Below are 23,840 nucleotides of genomic sequence, written 5' to 3'. Positions count from 1 at the left end.
TAGTGTTCTTCATCTTAGCTCTTGAAGACACTCCTTTCTAATATCTTCAGAACATTTCTTCACTTTATGATTTAAAGTTTTGGCTGTTCTTTTATTCTTTGCATCTTGTGCTTCTCTTCTTAAGTGAATTTTTCTTCTCCAGGCTCATTCTGAGAAGAAATGTTAGTGGATGAGTGCCCCTACCCTTCCCATTGAAGTATTTTCTAAATTACCATCCTTTATTCAGTTAATATATTTAATTGTTAAAATTATCATTTTTATTCTGCAGTTTTTAAAAACTAGATTCTTTTCTTTTTGTCATCTATTTTCACTAATTTCAGGTGGATGTCACACTTCTGTGCTGTTTCTTACCCTAAATGTTCTCTTGCCTTTCATTCTGTTCACCTTTACATTTTTAGGTAGGTGGGCCTATAATTCATTACATGGTATTAATTTGGGGGTGGCACAAGGAGTGTAGCTCATTTTTTTATTCACATGCTTTTTCTTTCCTTTCTTTAAATCTGAAATTTCCTTCTGGGATTACTTTAAGATTTGACCCTCATTTTATGAAGCTTCATTTAATGAAACCAAGACTGATGTAGATCTAATCATTTTTTTAATGTAGTATCTGCTAGTTTTGAGGGCTCACGTTATACTCAGCCATCCAGCACTTAACCTTCACCTTAACACTGTGAGGTAGATGATAAATCTATTTTTAAAATGAGGAAACTATGCTGACAAAGAGTTGTGAAACTTTCCCAAGATCACATAGTTAATGGATAATTAGGTTAAATTTGCCCCTCAAACTTCCCAATTTCTACAGTTTGAGGATGCCTTGTCTGTGTGTTGTCTTAATTTTATAAACGTTTAAATGAATTACAACTTAACTGATTATCTCAATGTATTTATGCTTGATATAAAGTTACCAAAACAAGTACTCTGAAATATTAAGTCTTCAACATTGCCTATTATCTAGTCTTGTTTTCTTGGAAGGTTGTTTTGCTTGTTTGTTTTTGGTTATTTTTCTTTTAAATTGCTACTAACTAAATCGTACCTTTAAATGTCAAAGTAGGTAACATTTAGTAAAGTTCAGCCTTACTTAAAATTTTACTTTAATTTTGTCATATGTAAGAATGATAATCCTAGAGCAAGCTTTAAATATCTATAAAAATTAATGTTTTGTTGAGACCTTTTAAAAGCAACATATATTTTGTTAAAATTTCTAAATGGTAATTCTGCAATTTGCTGTTTACCCTTCATAAGATGAAGTGATTCTTATTTCTTATGCTTATATTATGAAAACATAATATGAGGAGATGTTTAGATGAAAGGAATTATTCAGTAAAGATAAATTAGATAATAAAAAGTTCTAATTTAATGTGGCTTGTTTGTGTTTTACTAGTACTGTTATTACATTACTATTTACAGGAACCATTTACAGGTTCCCTCAAGAAACCAAAGTATTTCACTTAATCTAAGGAACAGTCACTGTACTGGATAGAAGGCATTAAAAAAAAAAATCTGAACAAAGCAGTTAAACCGTAGTTGTCTGATAGATTTTAATATTTTTAAAAACATTTTTGTTGACATTAGGAAACTCATATTTCAACTGTTGTTAAAAGGGAAAATTGGTACTCATAATCAGAGGATTTGTTGTTCTGTATTTTTGAAATACTGACCAAATGTCTTCCTTTGTCATGCTAACTCTTCTTACTTATGGATTTGAATTTAAATGTATTCTTCAGGAGACCTTCTCGGACTTCCTAGACTCAACTTAGTTGTGCTGTGTGGTTTCATAGTACCTTGTATTTCCACTTTAATGTTGTGAATCATACTTTATTGTAATTACTTTTTATTGTCTTTCTTTTTTTAGTACACTGTAAACTCTTTTAAAGAAGTGACTTTATCTTGGCCACTGTTGTATTTTAGCACTTACAGTACTCACTGTAGGTGTTTAGTAAAACCCTTTTGAATGAAAATGAATAAGTTTGAGGAAATCTTTTTAGGGTATAGCAAACAGTTGAGCATACTTGTTTATCTGGTAAGTTTTAATTGCAAACTGAAATCTTTTCTTTCTTCATCTCTGAACAAACTGGAATATAACTCAGAATGCATGATACTTTCAGCCCTTAAAAGTAGAATTACTCTTCTTTCCCGTTTACCTGCTTATAGCTACTGAAATTGCATTCTCCTGTGAAATTGAGGCTGTTTTTTCTTTCTCTGACAGCAGGAGTTGAAGATAGGCAAGAAGAAAAGAGTGGAATCCTGCTGATGGAATAAGAGCTAGCCTGTTTTCTCACATTCATTTAAATTTAAGTTAGGATCAGTGAACAATCAAGAGTTGACCCTTTTTCACAGGTATTATCAAGAGTGGCAGCGGTGTTACCACAGCCATGGCTGCCGCCGCTGCCGGCCCTGGGGCGCCGCTGTCCCCGGACGAATTGCTTCCGAAAGGCGATGCTGAGAAACCTGAGGAGGAGCTGGAGGAGGAAGACGACGAGGAGTTAGATGAGACTCTGTCGGAGAGACTGTGGGGTCTGACGGAGATGTTCCCGGAGAGAGTCCGGTCCGCAGCTGGAGCCACTTTTGAGCTCTCCCTCTTCGTGGCTCAAAAAATGTACAGGTTTTCCAGGGCAGCCTTGTGGATTGGCACCACCTCTTTCATGATCCTGGTCCTTCCGGTCGTCTTTGAGACTGAGAAGTTGCAGGTGGAGCAGCAGCAGCAACTGCAGCAGCGGCAGATACTTCTAGGGCCTAATACAGGGCTGTCAGGAGGAATGCCCGGGGCTCTACCTTCACTTCCTGGAAAGATCTAGATTGTTACTGCTATGTTTGGCCTGTCTTGGTGGGAGAAGTTTGAAAATTCAATAGTGTTTGAACTGCTGATTATTGGATTTTTTTTATTTTTTATTTTTTATTTTTAACTCTGGCACATTGATCTGTCTAAACTTGGTGGGGAGAATTCTCCCCACATTGTCTCATGGAGAGACTCCTCACTTGCAGCTGTGCCCTCCGTGCTCTCCTGACTTATTTCTTCTGTCCTCACTCTGATACGAGAGTGCAGCAATGCAGACGGTTACTCCACCTCCGGCCATCCCACTCCTTTCACTAAGTTACTTCTGATGGAAGATCTCCTCACTATCCCATCGTGGGGTAGGAACTGATGCCATCGGGAAGGATGTGCCCCTGACCATTAACGACTGTTCGGTTTTTAAGAATGGGGATATTGGGGAGGGACGTGCACACGAGATAAAACTGAATTTCTGTGTATGTTGGAAAGGATGGAGGGAGGGCTGGCAACAGCTTCAACCACAAGATGGGGACTGTGGAGGACAGAGCAGGAGCTTATTTCCTCTGCATATTTTGGCTGTTAGACGTGCGTGTGTCTAAAAGAGGAAAAAAAAGTCAGTGCTCACTTTTTCTATTTAAATATTAAAAAATGATTCCAACCAGAAAAAAAAAAAAAAAAAAAAAGAGTGGCAGTTAGGGCTTCCCTGGTGGCGCAGTGGTTGAGAGTCCGTCTGCCGATGCAGGGGACATGGGTTCATGCCCCAGTCCAGGAAGATCCCACATGCTGCGGAACAGCTAGGTCCATGAGCCTTGGCTGCTGATCCTGCGGGTCCGGAGCCTGTGCTCCACAACAGGAGAGGCCACAACAGTGAGAGGCCCGCGTACAGCAAAAAAAAAAAAAAGAGTGGCAGTTGGGCTTCCCTGGTGGCGCAGTGGTTGAGAATCCGCCTGCCAATGCAGGGGATGCGGGTTCGTGCCCCGGTCTGGGAAGATCCCACATGCCGCGGGGGTGGCTGGGCCCGTGAGCCACGGCCACTGAGCCTGTGTGTGCGGACCCTGTGCTCCGCAACGGGAGAGGCCACAACAGTGAAAGAGGCCTGCGTACCACAAAAAAAAAAAAAAAAAAAAGAGTGGCAGTTAACTGGAGAAAACTAGATGTAATAAACAAGTTAGGGACTATTGTTTCATTTTATAACTGTTTATACCAGAGGCATTTTTAAACTTGGAAACTAAGGGTTTCAAGAGGTTGTCTTCCATGATACCTTATGACATTTTAATATATCAGAGTTGATTTCTTGGAAACAATAAGGTGTTCAGTTTTCAATGACAAAGTGGTAGGCTGACATTTGAATACTTAATTAGGATTGATTGATGCCATTTAACTTCTTCAGTGTTTTTCAGTGACCTTTCATTGTCAGTGCTCTTTTTGGCCTCTCTAGCTTAGTAGTTCTGTGTATAAATTATTTACCACAATCAGGTCAACTATTTGAATGTTTATTGAATGAATCTCAAGCTATTAATTTGAATAGATCTTAAAAGAGAAATATAAAAGTGAAATGTGAAGTATTTTAAACCAATAGTTAAAATTGAGTTTCTTCTTATAACAGTTTAACAATGTCTTGGTCTTGGAATAGTTTAGAGAGCACTTTATTCTTATTTCCTTTGGAGTTTTAAAGGCATAAATAGACTTTACTATTAGCTTTGGAAATGCTTGAAAGTCTGAAAACATTAAGTGTTATGGCAGAAAGATAAGAAGGTGTATGTCCTTAGTACCTTAATTCTCAAAAAAATTTTATGTAAAGTTTACTAGAATATATTTCTATTAAATTAAAATGCTATGACAAAAAGGAGTATAACGTATTATTTAGCTGATTTTATGTTTTTCCTTTTATAATTTTTATTCAGGTAATACATGTACGTTATAAAGTTGTATAGTTACTATCAACCAATAGTTTCCTGTTCCACACTTTCCCACCCATGCCTGTCCCAGTTTTTAGTTCTCCAAAGTTCTAAATGATGTATTTTCACTTCAACGCTTGATTTATTAATTTGAGACAATAGTTGTTTACTTCTTGCTATGAAGAGGAATAATTTTTCCCTCCCTCACCTATTTTTTTTGTTTGTTTGTTTTTTGTTTTTTGTTTTTTGCTGTACGGGGGCCTCTCACTGTCGTGGCCTCTCCCGCTGCGGAGCACAGGCTCCGGACGCGCAGGCCCCGCGGCCATGGCTCACGGGCCCAGCCGCTCCGCGGCACGTGGGATCCTCCCGGACTGGGGCACAAACCCGCGTCCCCCGCATCGGCAGGCGGACTCGCAACCACTGCGCCACCAGGGAAGCCCCCTCACCTATTTTTGAAGTTATTTTAGTGCTGTTTTATTTTGGGGCCTTAATACATACATTTATGCAGATATACATATTTACATAAAGATATTTTAGAGAGAGATGTCTGAACAGTCTCCCTGAACTCACCTCTGTATCACAGGAGGATACTGATGCTTTCACCCTTACCTGCATCACTCTTCCTCTCTTCCTACCTTCTGCCTTGTGTTAGCTGAACCAATAACCTATAAGTATTGACAAAGTTGATAGTTGCTACGTTCTTTTCTGTTACCAGATTTCAATCCCTTGTATTTTGTTTACAAGTTGATTGTAGGAGTTGGAAAATAATGAACAATGTTTATTTATTGACTATTCACTGCTGAGCCAGGATTCATTTCCTTCTCTATAGATCCATTGTCATGACCCCTGTGCCACTCAAGGAGAGTGTTTCTAATGTCCAGGTCAAATAGATTCTTTTCTACACTGTCCCAAATCAGTTGCTCAAGTCACCCTATAACTGTATTATGATAAAAACGTACTTGTATAAGTTTACTTTTTTTTTTTTTAGAATTTCTAACTACCTTTTTTCTTACTGAGATTAGAAATGTTTTCCTAATTGTGTCATTAATATTATTTAATGCCTGTTATTCTATTTGATTATAATCTTTTTGTTCTTTTTTTTTTTTTTTTTTTTTTTTTTTGCGGTATGCGGGCCTCTCACTGCTGTGGCCTCTCCCGTTGCGGAGCACAGGCTCCGGACGCGCAGGCCCAGCCGCCATGGCTCACGGGCCCAGCCGCTCCGCGGCACGTGGGATCCTCCCGGACCAGGGCACGAACCCGCGTCCCCTGCATCGGCAGGCGGACTCTCAACCACTGCGCCACCAGGGAAGCCCTGTTCTTTTTCTTGAAGACATACTTCTTGGGCTGAAAAACTTTCTGTACTAATTTGGACCATTTACTTTCTAGGCTATCCTACAACAGCAATTCTGGAATTTCTCTCACTGGATCCCTACATTAATTCCATTATTTCTTTCAACTCATATTAATCAACAAATATTTATGGAGCTCCTGTCTTGTGCCAGGCACTATTTTAGACCTTGAAGATATACTAGTATACATGGTTGGAAAATGTGGGCCTGTTTTTCCTTTTTTTTTTTTTTCTTATAGCTCACCCACAAGTAACTGCTTAAAAATGCACAGGAAGTAAATTTTCAAAGAATCTTGCATATCTGAGAAAATGTTTTTATTTTACTATTGCATTTAGATGGTATATTGACTGGATATAATATTCTAGGTTGAAAATAGTTTTCCCTCAAAACTTTGAAGACATTTTCTCATTGTCTGTGAGCATCCAAAGCTATCATTCTAATGTTCATTCCTTTATAGGTAATAGATTGTTTTCCCTTTCTGGAATGTAAGATCTTTTTATCCTAATTCTGAATTTCATAATGGAGTGTGTGTGTGTGTGTGTGTGTGTGTGTGTGTGTGTGTGTGTGTGTTTCCTTCATTGTGCTGTCCAGTCATCCTGTTAACCTGAAGACTAGTATCTCTTAAGATACTATTTTTATCTATTATTTCCTCTCTCCATTTTTGTAGGTTCTCTCTTTCTGGAGCACTTCTTAGTCATAAACTGATCCTTTACAATCTTTTGTCTTGTTTTTACTTGTCTTTTTCCATGTTCTGGGAGATTTCTTCTATTTTACTCTCCAACCCTATTATTGAAGCTATTTTGGTAATCACATGTTTAGTATCCAAGAACTTTTTATTGTTTGTTGATCTTTTATATGTACTTGTGTGTATGTGTACCCTTTTCTTGTTTTATGTCAACATCACTTCTCATTTTTCCAGGGATACTAGCCCTTTTATGTTACTAGTTTGCTTCATACACTAGTGATCTTTGGTTGTCTGTATTTAGTAGTGTATGACTGCAGTGAATTTTCTGCATTACTTGGTATGATGTAGTCTGCTTTTAATTGTCTATCTGTTTTATCCCAGCCATTCCCAATTCTCCCTCCCCCAGGAGTTTTCCTATGAATAGGAAAGTCAACTGAGGACTCTGTATATGTTATGGGAGCTTTACTTTTCAATAAGAAAATGAGGAGCTATCCTTTGACCTGGGTAGGATTTTAGACTGGGGCACTCAGCTACAGCCCTATTATTATAATTTCCCTTGTGATTTCTTCTTTAACTCATTGCTTATTTGGGGGTACATTGTTTTTAAGATTCATATATTTGTGAATTTTCCAGATTTTCCTTCTTTTTTGATTTCTAATTTAATTCCATTGTGGTGAGAACATACTTTGTCTGATTTCAGTGCTTTTAAACTTATTGAGACTTGTTTTGTGACCTAGAAAATGGTTTGTCCTAGAGAATGTTCCAAGTGTGCTTGAGAAGAATGTGTGTTCTGCAGTCATTGGCTGGAGTGTTCTGTAGATGTCAGGTAGGTTTAGGTGGTAGTGTGTTCAAGTCTGCTATATCTATGCTGATTTTCTGTCTGTCTTGTTCTATCCACTATTGAGAGTGGAAGTCTATAACTGTTATTGACGAATTTATATATTTCTTTCTTCAATTCTGTCAGTTTTTGCTCTGCGTATTTGGGGGCTTTCGTGTTGAATTTATGCTCTGCATATTTGGGGGCTTTCATGTTAAATGTTAATTGTTATATCTCTAATAAATTGACCCTTTTGTTATAGAATTCACTGTCTCTAGTAACACTTTTACCTTAAAGTTTCTTTTGTTTGATACTAATTAATAACCAGCTCTCCTTTGGTTGCATGGTATTTCTTTTTCCATCCTTTTGCTTTCTGCCTATTTGTATCTTCAGATCTAAAGTGTCTGTTGTAGACAGCAGTGTGTCTATTGTAGATAGCATATAGTTAGATATTATTTTTTTTGTCCTGTCTGACAGTTTCTGCCTTTTGATTGGAGTGTTTAATCAATTCATGATTAATGTTATTGATATGGTTGGATTTATGCTAGTCGTTTGGCTTTCTATATGTCTCAAGTCTTTTTTGTTCCTCTGTTTCTGTTTTTCTGTACCTGCCCTCACCTTGCTCTTTCTATAACTCCTATTATTGATATGATGGACCTTCCAGGATAATCTTCTAGTTTTTTATCTTCTCTCTTATTTTAATTTAATTTATTTAAATTGAAATAACCACATGTGGCTTGTGGCTACCATTTTGGACAAGAGTTCTAGACTTCTCCCATTGTTAGCCTGCGATTCAGCGTTCTCAGGTCAGTTTCTATTTGTCCGCCAGCTCCTTGCTTTTTAATTCATTTTGTTTTTCTTTCCCATTCTCCCAGTTCTCATAGTCTTGTGTCTTTAAAAATATACACAGATCTTTACTGTAGTTTTGTGGGATTTGGGGAGGAAGCAACAGTAGATGCAGATGTTCTCTTTGTCATCTTTACTTAGATCTTGATTGGCCTAATTCCTGTTCTGGAATGTACTCCAATTAAACCATGTTGCCCAATTCTTTATTCCTTCATTCTAGAAATTTTAGTCCTATTAATGCAACCTATGATCTCTAATCTTTATTTTTTATATCCATATCAACACTGTTGAAATGAGTTTTACTTTTATATAAAAATCTCTAGTTTCTTTTTGTTTGTTTGTTTTAGTTGTATAGTTCTCATGTTTTGTCTCCTTATTTTAAAATTTATGGCATGTGCTACCATGCTATGACTTCCATATGTACTTAGTATCTTATTGACTTAGGTCATTGAGTTAAAATGATTATCTTAGATTTTATATTTTCTAAATTCCTAATGTGGGATATGTGTCATTTTTTTTTCAACCATATTTTTTCCTGGTTATATAAATAATGAAATTAGAGAAATTTTGAAAAATATAGCAAAAAACTAAAAAGAAAATCTTCTGTATTACTGGTACCTACAAGATAACTGTATTAACATTCTGAAATACAGGTTTCTCTCCATCACCCACCCCTCCTGTGTAATATATGTATTTCCCTTTTCCCTTCAGCACTCACAAATAATTAGTAAAAGCTATTTTGTAATCTTTTTTCTTTTTTTTTAACATAGTAGCACACTGTGAATTTCTACTAACACTGGAGTCTTTTTTTAATGCTGAGAAGAGCATTACTTTTTTTTTAAACTTTGTATTCTTTGACCTTTAGTATTCATTCAACTAAAACTTGGTTGTTGGGCTTCCCTAGTGGCGCAGTGGTTGAGAGTCTGCCTGCCGATGCGGGGCACACGGGTTCGTGCCCCGGTCCGGGAAGATCCCACATGCCGCGGAGCGGCTGGGCCCGTGAGCCATGGCCGCTGAGCCTGCGCGTCCGGAGCCTGTGCTCCACAACGGGAGAGGCCGCAGCAGGGAGAGGCCCGCGTACAGCAAAAAAAAAAAAAAAAAAAAAAAAAAGTTGGTTGTTGAACACTCGTTATGTGTTATATGCTATGCTAAGCAGATGCAAGCTTGCTTAAGATAAAATTCTGTCCATTGGTACGAAACTGGGTTCATATTTTGGCTCTAATAAATTAAAACAAGGGAGCTTCAATAAATAAGTTCCCTTGAATAGAGTTTAAAATTGGCAAATTTTTACAGAATTGCAGTCTGTAGAAAATGATGTAGCATGATTTCAGCCTATTTGGGAATATGTTAAAGGTATAATAACTAGTTAATTTTCTCTGTATTTTCCAAGTAAATTCTTTAGTTCTTCATAAAATATAAAAATCTTGAAATTCAAATATGAAGAAGTATCTTATAGTAGTTGAAAAAAATTTAATTTCAGTTTTATTGAGGTATAATTGACAATTATTTTTTTAAAAAAGTATTTATCATGGTGATTTGATAAATATATATATTGTGAAAGAATTCCCACCATCTGGTTAATTAACATATCTATCACCTCACATATTTTTCTATTTGTTTATTTTTTGATGAGAACATTTAAGTTCTACTCTTTTTGTTTTGTTTTTGTTTTGTAGATTAAGAGCAGGATTATGTGATCGCTGTGCAGTAACTGAAGAACATATGCGGAAGAAACAACAAGAATTTGAAAATATTCGACAGCAGAATCTTAAACTTATCACAGAGCTTAGTGAGTTTCCTTTCTTCGTTTATTAAGTATGTAAAGCATAGTATGCTATTGTTAAAAAATTGGTTACAATAAGGTGGATTGTTTACATATGTTTTTCTTTATTTAGGCAAAAGTTCAAATGTTGTTTTTTCCCTTTTTGTAGATTTAATCTCATGCTTATTTTAGTAAGAAATAGGGTACAGAAAGGTTGTGCAAATACTGTCCTTGTTGGCCTTAAAGTCTCACCAGCTGTAAGACAAGAGGCAAATTTTCTTTGGTTATATCTGTATGTGCTTCTTTGGTTTTATTTCATATTAATTCAACTATTTATATTTAGTAAATTTAAACGTAAAGCAGACAATTTAGTGTTCTACAAAGGTGTATTTTTTTTTAATTTCACAATTTTTTTGGACACACTATTACAAGTATACCATTTTTAGTTTAGTCTATTTACCATTTTATGTAGGATTTTACATTTATCTTCTTTTCCAAACTAATTTGGTATTTTGACTTTTTTTTTTCTGTTAATTATATTGCTGTCCTCTGGTTACTCAAGCAAGGATATATGAATGTATGCTGGTTGTTTTAAAAAGAGATAGAAGGAACATAGTTTTATTCTGCTCCCAGAGGTAACTACTATTAAGAATATAATAAATATCTTTACAGGGCCAGATTTACCTATCTTTCTGTTTGTCTCCTTCTCTCATTTTACCCCCTCCTCTATCTTCTCTTTTAAATTTTTAGTGGGATCATATCATACTTCTTGTTCTGACATATGTTATTTTATTTTGGACTATATATTAGAAGTCTTCACATGTTTATATGTTTGTTTATGTATGTAGTCCCATAGATTCTGTGGTGTGTATGAATGAATGCATGCATGAGTTTATTTAGGAATATAAGATGATCAGTGAGTAGAAAACTATTACATTTCAATAGACATAATTGAGATCCACAATTATATTACCATTAGTGTTTGAAATAATCTGCAGTAATGTCTACATGTCAAATAGTCAGATTTCTAGCAACTTTAAACTGTCTGAAAAAATAGCCCAAAACTCAACAAGCAAAAACCCTAGGTATTAAGGAATAAGACAGCATTCTTTTTAATGGCTGCATTTGTAGATGCCATTTATTTACCCATTTTCATATTGATGAAAAAGTCAATTTTTCGTTTGAGTGTTTGAGAATTTCAGTTTCCCTACATTCTCTTCAATTTTGTGCAAAAATGTATTAATTGACAATATCCAGTTCAGTGGGTAAAGAATGATATACCTTTTTAATATTAGCATTCTCTTTATTACTATTCAGGTCAAGTATCTTTTTACGTGATCTTCAGTTTGCATTTCTTCTTGGGTGAATGGTTTGAATATCCTTTGTCTAATTTTCAGATAGATAAAATACTTCATGAGTTCATGTTGAAAATTCAAATTCAAGACTATAGAGCTTTTGCTAACCTCTTCTAATAACATCTGTATCCCCTTTCTTCCATACTGAGAATCATGGTTCTCAAGGACACAGGGATGATAGAATTAAAATATCCCCTAACTACTCATTTTTTAATCTCATATTATAGCACAATAGTCTTAGAATGATACCCCTAATAATACCCTCAATGTGATTACTGATAAGTTCAGGAAAACTAATTTTACATTAAAATGAGCAACAGGAAAATCATTGCGGTCAAATCCCAAAGTTATTTTATGAATAAAAATACTAAGGGCTTCATGTTTATGAATTCTTGGTGTTTCTATATTGTTGCTACTTTTTTTCCCCAGGCCTGCCTCTCTTTTTGTTCGTTCTTTTTCCAGTTATTGCATTTTGAGGATATTTATCTTGTTATTTCTTTTTTTTTTTTTTTTTTTTTTTTTTTTTTGCGGTATGCGGGCCTCTCACTGTTGTGGCCTCTCCCGTTGCGTAGCACAGGCCCTGGACGTGCAGGCTCAGCAGCCATGGCTCACAGGCCTAGCCACTCCGTGGCATGTGGGATCTTCCCGGACCGAGACACGAACCCGCATCCCCTGCATTGGCAGGCGGACTCTCAACCACTGCACCACCAGGGAAGCCCTGTTATTTCATTTTTATTTTATCCTTTACTTTGTTTTTAAACTCTTTATTTCTATTTTTTTGATCAACCTTGCAATTTTACCATGCTTTCCTAAAATATAAAGATAGTATCTTACCCTCTTCTGAATAATACAAAGACTTTAAAACACTTTACTCTGATCATCTCCTTCTCCATTTACATACTGTTTATGGCCTATATATTTTTTTCAGCCCTGCAAGTTAGAAACTTCTTTAAAAATTACCTGATTCAGACAGTTTTTAAAAGACTTACCTACATGTGCAGCAGTTTCTTTGCTTATTATTGCTTTTTACATCTCACTTTTCTTCTGGTATTATTACCCTTTCTGATCTTTTTTTTTGGCCATGCCACACTGCATACGGAGTCTTAGTTCCCCCAAGTAAGGATCAAGCCTGTGCCCCCTGCAGTGGAAGTGCAGAGTCATAACCACTGGACCATCAGGGAAGTCCTGAGATTCATTCTTTAAAAGTTCCTTTAGAGGATATTCGTTGGTTCTAAACCCTCAGTTTTTATCCTCAATGTTTTTGTTTTTGTTTTTTTGCGGTACACGGGCCTCTCACTGCTGTGGCCTCTCCCGTTGCGGAGCACAGGCTCCAGACACGCAGGCTCAGCACCCATGGCTCATGGGCCCATCTGCTCCGCAGCATGTGGGATCTTCCTGGACTGGGGCATGAACCCATGTCCCCTGCATCAGCAGGCGGACTCTCAACCACTGCGCCACCTCAATGTTTTTATTTTACCATTATTTTTATAAGGCTATTTTACAGGATAAAAGTTATTTTTCTCTGGCTACTATTAAGATTTTTTTCCTTAGTTTTTGGCATTCTGTAGTTTTAGTGCAATTTCAAGTAGGTTTTTAAGAAAAAAGTCTGTTTTGTATACATTACAAAATCTGTTGAATCACTTCTTTAATCATATCTGTAAAACTGTCGGCTACTAGCTCTTCAAATATTGTGTCTTCTCCATTCTCCTTATTTGGGGGTTATAATGAGACCTTTTCATTCGATCCGTTGGTCTCTTATCATCTCTTTCCTATTTTTCGTCCCCTCATTTCACTCTGCTGCATTCTGGGTAGTTTCTTCAGCTTTCTTGTTTATTATACTAAGTTCTTCAGCTCTGTTACACTGAGTTATTTTATTTCAGTAACCAAATTTTTCATTTTTAAAAATTCTGTTTGGTTCTTTTTCAAATCTGTGTAGTCTTTTTTTTTTTAATGAAATTTCTTAAAAATATAGAAAAGTAAGGAGAATAGTAAGGAACCCTCATACACCTATCACATAGATTTAACAGTTGTTCGTATTTTGCTGTATTTTCTTCATTTCTTTTCAAACTGAAATATTTTAATGTCAATTACATACATCAGGAGATTTTTCCCCTAAATACTTGGGTAATTTATACCTAACCACAATACCACTACCTTGCCTACCAAAGATTACCCATAATTTTCTCTAATATTCTTTAAGAGCCAGTCCATATTCATATTTCTACAGCCGTCCCTCTTAAGTTAGTTTTGTTCAAACCTGCCAATCACAGACCACACATTGCATTTGTGTTTTAATCTGGAATAAGCTCCCTTCCTATTTTTTTCTTTTATTACATTGTCTTCTTGAAGAAATAGGGCTGTTTTCCTAAAATTATGCCACCTTCTGGACTTTTCTCATCATTTTCTTTATCTTGTTTCTTTATTTCCTATAAAATAGAAATTGTATCTGAAGGCTTGATTAGGTCCAGATTAAACTTTTTTGACAGCAGTACTTTATAGGTAAAATTGTCTACTTTATATTGTATCATATTAGGATATAGATATTGTCAAGTTATTCCACTCTTTGGGATTGGTGGCCAGATTTCTCCATTATAGAGTTATATTTTCCCCCGAGTACCACCGAGTAGTCTAAATTGGGAGGATGGATGTGTGATACTTTGAAATCTTGCAAAAATACAATTCTCCCTCAGTCTTTCTTTAATGGTTTTAATATCTATTTGTGATTCTGGCCTGAATCAATTATTTAATTACAGACTACAAAATGATAATTTTCCATTTCTGTTATTCTTATTCTTTATCAGCTGGCATTCTTCTATAAACAAGAATTCTCCCTCATCAGTTTGGGGCTATTGGTTACCTTGGGATGTAGTTCCTACTAGAAAGGCATGATACATCTTCATTTTTTCCCTTTAATTGCCAGTTTTCAGAGTAATATCTTGTATAATAGTTACCTACAATGGTGACAAATAAGGTTTTTTTTTAACATCTTTATTGGAGTATAATTGCTTTACAATGGTGTGTTAGTTTCTGCTTTATAACAAAGTGAATCAGCTATATGTATACATATATCACCATATCTCCTCCCTCTCGCTTCTCCCTCCCACCCTCCCTATCCCACCCCTCTAGGCGGTCACAGAGCACCGAGCTGATCTCCCTGTGCTATGCGGCTGCTTACCACTAGCTGTCTGTTTTACATTTGGTAGTATATATAAGTCCATGCCACTCTCTCACTTCGTCCCAGCTTAACTTTCCCCCTCCTCATGTCCTCAAGTCCATTCTCTACATCTGCATCTTTATTCCTGTCCTGCCCCTAGGTTCTTCAGAACCTTTTTTTTTTTTAGATTCCATATATATGTTAGCATACAGTATTTATTTTTCTCTTTCTGACTTACTTCACTCTGTATGACAGTCTCTAGGACAAATGAGGTTTTGTGTGTTGTATATGTTATGTTTCATTTTGCTTTTGACATGAATGGAGCTTTCTCTTTTTTGAGCATAATAGACGTGTAATTTTATATATTCAGTGTGTGTCATTCAGTTATGTTCATTATTTTTATTGATGCTCAAATTATCTCAATCTTGTCTGTCTACTCATTTTTGGTAATCACTTTTATCATGTTAGTTTTGAGCCTTCCATCTTTTAAATCGTTAAACATTTCATTATGATATAATTCTGTTATCTGAAATACTTGGGAATCTATATATGAGTTATTTTCTACTGACGCTAGTGGTAAGTGAATTCAGATCACTTTGGCTCCATTCCAGGAATTCAGGCTTAAATTGGAAATCTCAAGTTCAGTCCCTCCACCAGTGCTGATACCAGTTATCTGCTTGCTTACATTGCTTGGGTTTTAGCTCACAATTTTTGTTTTTGTTGTTGATTGTGTTGGTGGAGTGGGAGGCTTTTGGATTTCTCTTCCTGTGTCCAGCTCAGTTGTCCTCTAGAATCCTTTCCTGATTTTTTCAACGGCTCAATGTAACCTTTTTCTCTTTGGAATTTCATTTTTTCTCCTTGGAATTTCATTTAGTATTTTATCTGTACCTCTCTAATGCCCTTGTCACTTTCAGTTGTAAAAAATACGTTTGTATAATATTTTGTCTCTCAGTAGACTACACTTTCCTCTAGGTCACTGTCATATCTTCAGGTTTTTGTTTTTTTTCCAGATCCTCCACAGGAGGTAGTTTAGTAACCCTCACATACTGTATTGATATATAGTCAACAAATTTTTATTTACTCAGTGTAAGAAATATGTTTGGATTTGTAAACCACTAAATTATTAACAGATTTTTGGAGTATGATTAACTTTCTTTCTGAGAGGGTAATTGTACTTACTGTGACTTGATTTCTTTGATATATTCCTCCTCGTAAAACACATGCTTAACCAGTGACATAATATCAAGGATTGATAGTTTTGTGCTGGCAGCAGTAGAAATTATAGCCCAAAACTGAGTTTCTGCTTTATAAATAAGGATGGATAGGAAAATTTAGTCAAGGTAGATTCAAACAAGGAAATACTACTTCAATGGTATATTTAAGTTACCGATACCATAATTATTAATGAAACATAGAGTATCACTAAGGAAGAAAATTTACTTAAGTGTGCTTATGTTATAAAAATTACACTGATATTCAGTGTTATATTTTATGATCAGATTTATTTCAAGATAAATGGTGTTTGAAATTAGTAGAACTGAGTAACCAGATGGAATGCTTTCTTGTGCTCAGTATGAATAATTAAACTATACTCCCCAGTACATGAGGCACTCTTTCTTTTTTGCCCACAGGCATTACATAGAATTATCAGTTAATCATTTACATGGAACTTGCACAATATGAGATGTAATAATCACTACCTAGTAACAAATTAGTTTTGAACAGTAGCATTAACCCTGACTAACATCATGACTTAGAATTTGAAATCCTAATTCTCCATGATTGTTGCAACTGTTGAAAGAACCTGACGTACATCTTATTATAGCTATAATTTGTGCTTTCTTTTCACATTATATTGAAGTGAATGAAAAGAATACTCTACAGGAAGAAAATAAAAAGCTTTCTGAACAGCTGCAGCAGAAAATTGAGTAAGTATTTTTTCTTAATTGTGGCAGAAAATTGAATATTTTCCCCTAGCTTCTCTTTCTTCATTTTACTTAGCTTTGCAAACTGTAAAGATATATTAAAAGTCAAAGGTTTCATTTTTTAAATTTATAAAGTATTCTGAAAATGAAAATATAAAGAAAATCATTATATTTTCATTCTGGGAGTATATATGAAGGGTATATATGCATTTCTTAGCTTAGTGTGTGAATATATAAAAATCAAAACATTTTAATTTAAAGCACTTTAATTTTTATAACTTTATTATAAATAAAAAATCATCCAAATAAATTATTTGAAATACTTATATTTTAAATATTTGAGTTTTGTTACCACCTTTCTAGCCCTGTCCCAGAAACTTTATAAAAGCAATCTGAATAATTATTTCCTCGTATACACTTCTCAGGCTGGGAGAACTTCCTCCTTTCCCTCTCCCCCAGTTTCTCATAATAAAAATAATAACTTTCATCTTGTGTTCCAGTTACTCTTCTTTGTGTTATATGTTTATTATTTCTAATCCTCACTGTGACTCTTCAAGGTAGTTTTATTAACTCTACTTTATAGATGAGGAATCCACATCTTAAGTCAGGTAACTTGCCATGGTCTCACAACTAGTAGATAATGAGACATCACTCAGAACCCATCTTCTGACTTAAAAGCCTCTGTTCTTTCCATTATTTGACAGCATCTCAAAAAAAGAATCTGTTTTCCTGGGTCTAGTCTGATGCCAAGCAGAGTTATGGCCAGTTCTTAGTTCCCATTTATGTAAAGCTTATATAATATTTTTTTAAAGTTAGGATTCAGGATAGTGTTAATGGTTTATAGGGTTTTAAAGACTCTGTTGCATCTGAGTGGACATCTACAAAAACTTTGCTAAATTATGTAGACATAACATTATTTTGGCTTACGAGTAGTTACTGTCTTATGTATAAACACATATCACAAGTGGAATTAATATCTTTATCATATCAGTATATTTTTAAGTAGTGGATATCCAATAGGATTTTGATATTTCTCCCATGCATGAATATTGGTCCAATATTCAGCCCACTGAATATTGGTAGTCAAAGGGAATTTTGAGGGGGGATAATAGATAAGGAAAGAAGGCTGTCAGGCCAGACTGAGGTTATCAAACGTGTGTGTGAAAATGTCAACCCTTTCTTCTTTTACTCATGCTGCATATTGAAGTGAAGCTAGAACACAAATTCAGTCTTTTCTATATGATTCCAAAACACAAAGTTTTTCTTTTTGAAAAGTTACAACCTAATCTCACTTCAATTGACAAGATACTCTTTATTATAGTCCTTATTTGTCCCACTTCCTTTGAGCATTCCTATGCTTCACTGTGATAATATCAGTGTGTTTGACTACAGAATGATACCTCAGGCTCCACTGGAGGTGTTTTGTAACAAGCTATGTATGTTCTGCATTACCCCTCATTTTTTTTTAATGGATCTTTATTGAAGTATAATTGCTTCACAATACTGTGTTAGTTTCTCTTGTACAACAAAGTGAATCAGCCATGTGCAAATATATATCCCCATATCCCCTCCCTCTTGAGCATCCCTCCCACCCTCCCTATCCCACCTCTCTAGGTCATCACAAAGCACCAAGCTTATCTCCCTAGGCTATGCTGCTGCTTCCCACTATTTTACATTTGGCAGTGTATATATGTCAGTGCTACTCTAACACCGCCCTAGCTTCCCCCTCCCCCACTGTGTCCTCAAGTCCATTCTCTATGTCTACATCTTTATTCCTGCCCTGCCACTAGGTTCATCAGTACCATTTTTTAAATACCATATATATGTGTTAGCATATGGTATTTGTTTTTCTCTTTCTGACTTAACTTCACTCTCTATGACAGACTGTAGGTCCATCCACCTCACTACAAATAACTCAATTTCGTTTCTTTTTATGGCTGAGTAATATTCCATTGTATATATGTATCACATCTTCTTTATCCACTCATCTCTCAATGGACATTTAGGTTGGTTCCATGTCCTGGCTATTGTAAATAGTGCTGCAGTGAACATTGTGGTACATGTCTCTTTTAGAGTTATGGTTTTCTCAGGGTATATGCCCAGTAGTGGGATTGCTGGGTCATATGGCAGTTCTATTTTTAGTTTTGTAAGGAACCTCCATACAGTTCTCCATGGTGGTTGTATCAGTTTACACTCCCACCAACAGTGCAGGAGGGTTCCTTTTTCACTACACCATTTCCAGCATTTATTGTTTGTAGACTTTTTGATAATGGCCATTCTGACTGGTGTGAGGTGATACCTCATTGTAGTTTTGATTTCTCTACTAATTAGTGATGTTGAGCATCTTTTCATGTGCCTCTTGGCCATCTGTATGTCTTCTTTGGTGAAAAGTCTGTTAAGCTCTTCTGCCCATTTTTTAATTGAATTTTTTTTTTTGATATTGAACTCCATGAGCTGTTTATATATTTTGGAGGTTAATCCTTTGTCCATTGATTCGTTTGCAAATATTTTCTCCCATTCTGAGGGTTGTCTTTTCAACTTGTTTATGGTTTCCTTTGCTGTGCAAAAGCTTTTAAGTTTCATTAGGTCCTATTTGTTTATTTTTGTTTTTATTTCCATTTCTTTAGGAGGTGGGTCAAAAAAAGATCTTGCTGTGGTTTATGTCAAAGAGTGCTTTTCCTATGTTTTCCTTGAAGAGTTTTATAGTGTCTGGGCTTACATTTAGGTCTTTAATCCATTTTGAGTTTATTTTTGTGTATGGTGTTATGGTAGGGAGTGTTCTAATTTCATTCTTTTACATGTAGCTGTCCAGTTTTCCCAGCACCACTTATTGAAGAGGCTGTCTTTTCTCCATTATATGTTCTTGCCTCCATTGTCATAAATTAGGTGACCATATGTGTGTGGGTTTATCTCTGGGATTTCTATCCTGTACCATTAATCTATATTTCTGTGTTTGTGCCAGTACCATACTGTCTTGATTACTATAGCTTTGTGGTATAGTTTGAAGTCGGCAAGCCTGATTTCTTCAGCTCCGTTTTTCTTTCTCAAGATTGCTTTGGCTGTTCGGGGTCTTTTGTGTTTCCATACAAATTGTAAAATTTTTTGGTCTAATTCTGTGAAGAATGCAGTTGGTAGTTTGATAGGGATTGAATTGAATCTGTAGATTGCTTTGGGTAGTATAGACATTTTCACAGTATTGATTCTTCCAGTCCAGGAGCATGGTATATTTCTCCATCTGTTTATGTCATCTTTGATTTCTTTCATCGGTGTTTTATAGTTTTTTGAGTACATGCCTTTCACCTCCTTAGGTAAGTTTATTCCTAGGTATTTTATTCTTTTTGTTGCATTGGTAAATGGGATTATTTCCTTAATGTCTCTTTCTGATTTTTCGTTGTTAGTGTATAGCAATGCCAGAGATTTCTGTGCATTAATTTTGTATCCTGCTACTCTACCAAATTCATTGATTAGTTCTAGTAGTTTTCTCGTGGCATCTTTAGGATTTTCTTTGTAAACAATGAGAGTTTTACTTCTTTTCCAATTTGTATTCCTTTTATTTCTTTTTCTTCTCTGATTTCTGTGGCTAGGACTTCCAAAACTGTGTTGAGTAAGAGTGGTGAGAGTGGCCATCCTTGTCTTGTTCCTGATCTTAGTGGAAATGCTTTCAGTTTTTCACTGTTGAGAATGATGTTTGCTGTGGGTTTGTCATATATGGCCTTTATTATGTTGAGGTAGGTTCCCTCTATGCCCATTTTCTGAGAGTTTTTATCATAAATGGGTATTGAATTTTGTCAAAAGCTTTTACTGCATCTGTTGAGATGATCATATGGTTTTTATTCCTTAATTTGTTAATATGGTGTATCACACTGATTGATTTGCACATATTGAAGAATCGTTGCATGCCTGGGATAAATCCCACCTGATCATGGTGTATGATCCTTTTAATATGTTGTTGGATTTTGTTTGCTAGCATTTTGTCCAGGATTTTTCCATCTGTGTTCATCAGCGATACTGATCTATAATTTTCTTTTTTTGTGATATCTTTTTCTGGTTTTGGTATCAGGGTGATGGTGGCTTTGTAGAATGAATTTGGGAGTGTTCCTCCCTTTGCAATTTTTTGGAAAAGTTTGAGAAGGATCGGTGTTAGCTCTTCTCTAAATGTTTGATAGAATTCACCTGTGAAGCCATCTGGTCCTAGACTTTTGTTTGTTGGAAGATTTTTTTTTTTTTTGCAGTACACGGGCCTCTCACTGTTGTGGCCTCTCCCGTTGCGGAGCACAGGTTCCGGACGCGCAGGCTCAGCGGCCACGGCTCACGGGCCCAGCCACTCTGCGGCATGTGGGATCTTCCCGGACCAGGGCACGAACCCGTGTCCCCTGCATCAGCAGGCGGACTCTAAACCACTACACTACCAGGGAAGCCTGGAAGATTTTTAATCACAGTTTCAATGTCATTACTTGTGATCGGTCTGTTTATATTTTCTAATTCTTCCTGGTTCAGTCCTGGAAAATTGCACGTTTCCAATAATTTGTCCATTTCTTCACGGTTGTCCAGTTTATTGGCATATAGTATTTTTGTAGTAATCTCTTATAATCCTTTGTATTTCTGCAGTGTCAGTTGTGATTTCTCCTTTTTCATTTCTAATTTGATTGATTTGTGTCCTCTCCCTTTTTTTCTTGATGAGTCTGGCTAAGGGTTTATCAAATTAGTTTATCTTCTCGAAGAACCAGCTTTTAGTTGTATTGATCATTGCAATTGTTTTCTTTGTTTCCATTTCATTTATTTCTGCTCTGATCTTTTTTTTTTAATTTATTTATTTATTTTTGGCTGTGTTGGGTCTTCGTTGCTGCGCGCCGGCTTTCTCTAGTTGCAGCAAGTGGGAGCTACTCTTCATTGCGGTGCGTGGTCTTCTCACTGCAGTGGCTTCTCTCATTGTGGAGCACGGGCTCTAGGCGTGCGGGCTTCAGTAGTTGCAGCACGCGGGCTCAGTAGTTGTGGCTCACGGGCTCTAGAGCACAGGCTCAGTAGTTGTGGCACGTGAGCTTAGTTGCTCCGTGACATGTGGGATCTTCCCGGACCTGGGAAACGAACCCGTGTCCCCTGCACTGGCAGGCAGACTCTCAAACACTGCACCACTGGGGAAGCCCTCTGCTCTGATCCTTATGATTTCTTTCCTTCTACTGACTTTGGGTTTTCTTTGTTCTTCTTTCTCTGGTTGCTTTAGGTGTACGCTTCATTTTTAAAAAACTGAATTCTGAATCACATCTGGTTCCAGAGTTTTCAGATAAGTGGTGGTTGACCTACATTAATTTATGTTCTGTGAATTAATTTAGCACATGTAGCTTATGGTATTTTGAACATATCAGCCCTGATATTTATGAATTCCAAAGATAAATAAGATAACTAGTCTGTAGAGGTTATACAGAATTAGATGGGTGAATGCCTCCAAAACCAAGGTTATAAAGTGAATTGTAACTAGATAATGTCATTTGCTTGGTCAACTGTGAATTCTAATTTGTTCAGGATCAGTTTTAGTGTTCTCAAATTCACAGATTTTTCTGTTGAAGCTCATTGATACATTAGAAAAGAAGTAAAAGCTGAAGTTTGTAATAACAGTGAAGATCAATCCTATAGATGAGCTCAGGGCATGTATGTTTTATTTAGTACATGGCCTTAGAACAGTGTAGGAGGTAATCTGTTATGTCTTTCAGTTCTCTCCTGAAATTTAAGATAGTTATTCTCATAAGCCAACTTCTTTTTTTTTTTTTTTTTTTTTTTTTTTTTTTTTTTTTTTTTTTTTTTTTTTTTTTTTTTTTTTTTGCGGTATGCGGGCCTCTCACTGTTGTGGCCTCTCCCGTTGCGGAGCACAGGCTCCGGACGCGCAGGCCTAGCGGCCATGGCTCACGGGCTTAGTTGCTCCGCGGCATGTGGGATCTTCCCGGACCAGGGCACGAACCCGTGTCTCCTGCATCGGCAGGCGGATTCTCAACCACTGCGCCACCAGGGAAGCCCAAGCCAACTTCTTTTACAACTTGTTCTCCTCAAATTCCCTTTTGCTATCAGTCAGAAAAAAAAAGAGCAAGTATTATCTAGCCTGAAATTTCCTTGAACTTTAGAAAAAGTATTATTTTATTTATACTTTTTCTTGTTAAATGCAGTAAATCTGACTCACCTAATCTGGGTTTGATGTTACAGATACCTTCCTTTTTTGTTTTTTTTTGTTTTTTTTTTGTTTTTTGTGGTATGCGGGCCTCTCACCGCCGCGGCCCCTCCCGCCGCGGAGCACAGGCCCTGGACGCGCAGGCCCAGTGGCCACGGCTCATGGGCCCAGCCGCTCCGCGGCATGCGGGACCCTCCCGGACCGGGGCACGAACCCGCGCCCCCTGCATCGGCAGGCGGACTCCCAATCACTGCACCACCAGTGAAGCCCTTTGTTGTTGTTTTTGTTTTGTTTTGTTTGGCTGCATTGGGTCTTTGTTGCTGCATGTGGGCTTTCTCTAGTTGTGGCAAGCAGGGTCTACTCTTCGTTGTGGTGTGTGGGCTTCTTATTGCGGTCTTCTCTTGTTGCAGAGCACGGGCTCTAGGCACGTAGGCTTCAGTAGTTGCAGCACGTGGGCTCAGTAGTTGCGGCACATGGGCTCAGTAGTAGGGGCGCACGGGCTTAGTTGCTCCACAGCATGTGGGATCTTCCCAGACCAGGGATCGAACCCACATCCCCTGCATTGGCAGGCGTATTCTTAACCATTGCGCCACCGGGGAAGTACCACAGAGACCTTTTATGGTAGGACAGTTGTTTAGTGACACTATAGTAAGAAATTATTCAGAAAAAAATTTGCTGTTATAAAGTTCAAAATATATACTCAGCTGTACCAGTCACAGAAAGCAAGTAATTAAATAAGCTAAGTGTTGAGGTCATGACTTGTTTTGGGAAATGGATGAGCTGGATGTGAAAGTCAAAGGAGTCTTCTTTTTTGTTTGTTTGTTTTTTAAAACCCAAGTCCTGGACAGTGAAAGCACAGAGTCCTAACCACTGGACTGCCAGGGAGTTCCCTCAGTACTCTCTTTTAAATTGAATTCCTTGTATAACTTCTTTAACAAATAGCCATTGTTTGAATACCTCTTATACAGGTTCACTGTGTCCCAAGCCTATTTAATTTTAATGAGATGATACTGTTAAAAGGTCTAAGTTTGAGTAGGAATCACTGTACAGAGTGATATTCGTTGATTCTGATTTTTGCCTTCTGGAACCATCTGGAGCAACTTTACCACCCACACCCCCGCC

General features: G+C 36.7%; 2 protein-coding genes and 1 long non-coding RNA gene across 6 annotated transcripts in view; 2 read left to right on the top strand and 1 right to left on the bottom strand.

Moving 5' to 3' along the window:
* LOC131742711 (uncharacterized) overlaps positions 1 to 23,840 on the bottom strand; it is a 587,718-nt gene that overhangs the window by 422,854 nt on the left and 141,024 nt on the right. The window lies entirely within an intron of this gene.
* RBBP8 (RB binding protein 8, endonuclease) overlaps positions 1 to 23,840 on the top strand; it is an 85,951-nt gene that overhangs the window by 23,148 nt on the left and 38,963 nt on the right. For all 4 annotated transcript variants that reach the window (XM_059039629.2, XM_067015230.1, XM_059039628.2 and 1 more), the window contains 2 exons: positions 10,042 to 10,154; positions 16,498 to 16,564. In XM_059039629.2, the coding sequence (XP_058895612.1) occupies positions 10,042 to 10,154; positions 16,498 to 16,564 (180 nt within the window). The remainder of the gene's footprint in view (positions 1 to 10,041; positions 10,155 to 16,497; positions 16,565 to 23,840) is intronic.
* LOC131742137 (mitochondrial import receptor subunit TOM22 homolog) lies at positions 2,340 to 3,448 on the top strand. The gene has a single exon (XM_059039633.2). The coding sequence runs from the start codon at positions 2,373 to 2,375 to the stop codon at positions 2,793 to 2,795; it is 423 nt and encodes a 140-aa protein (XP_058895616.1). The 5' UTR covers positions 2,340 to 2,372; the 3' UTR covers positions 2,796 to 3,448.

The sequence above is a fragment of the Kogia breviceps genome, chromosome 15 (assembly GCF_026419965.1).
Source record: "Kogia breviceps isolate mKogBre1 chromosome 15, mKogBre1 haplotype 1, whole genome shotgun sequence".
In the NCBI taxonomy this organism is placed as follows: Eukaryota; Metazoa; Chordata; class Mammalia; order Artiodactyla; family Physeteridae; genus Kogia; species Kogia breviceps.
This window is presented reverse-complemented; position numbering and strand designations above follow the sequence as displayed.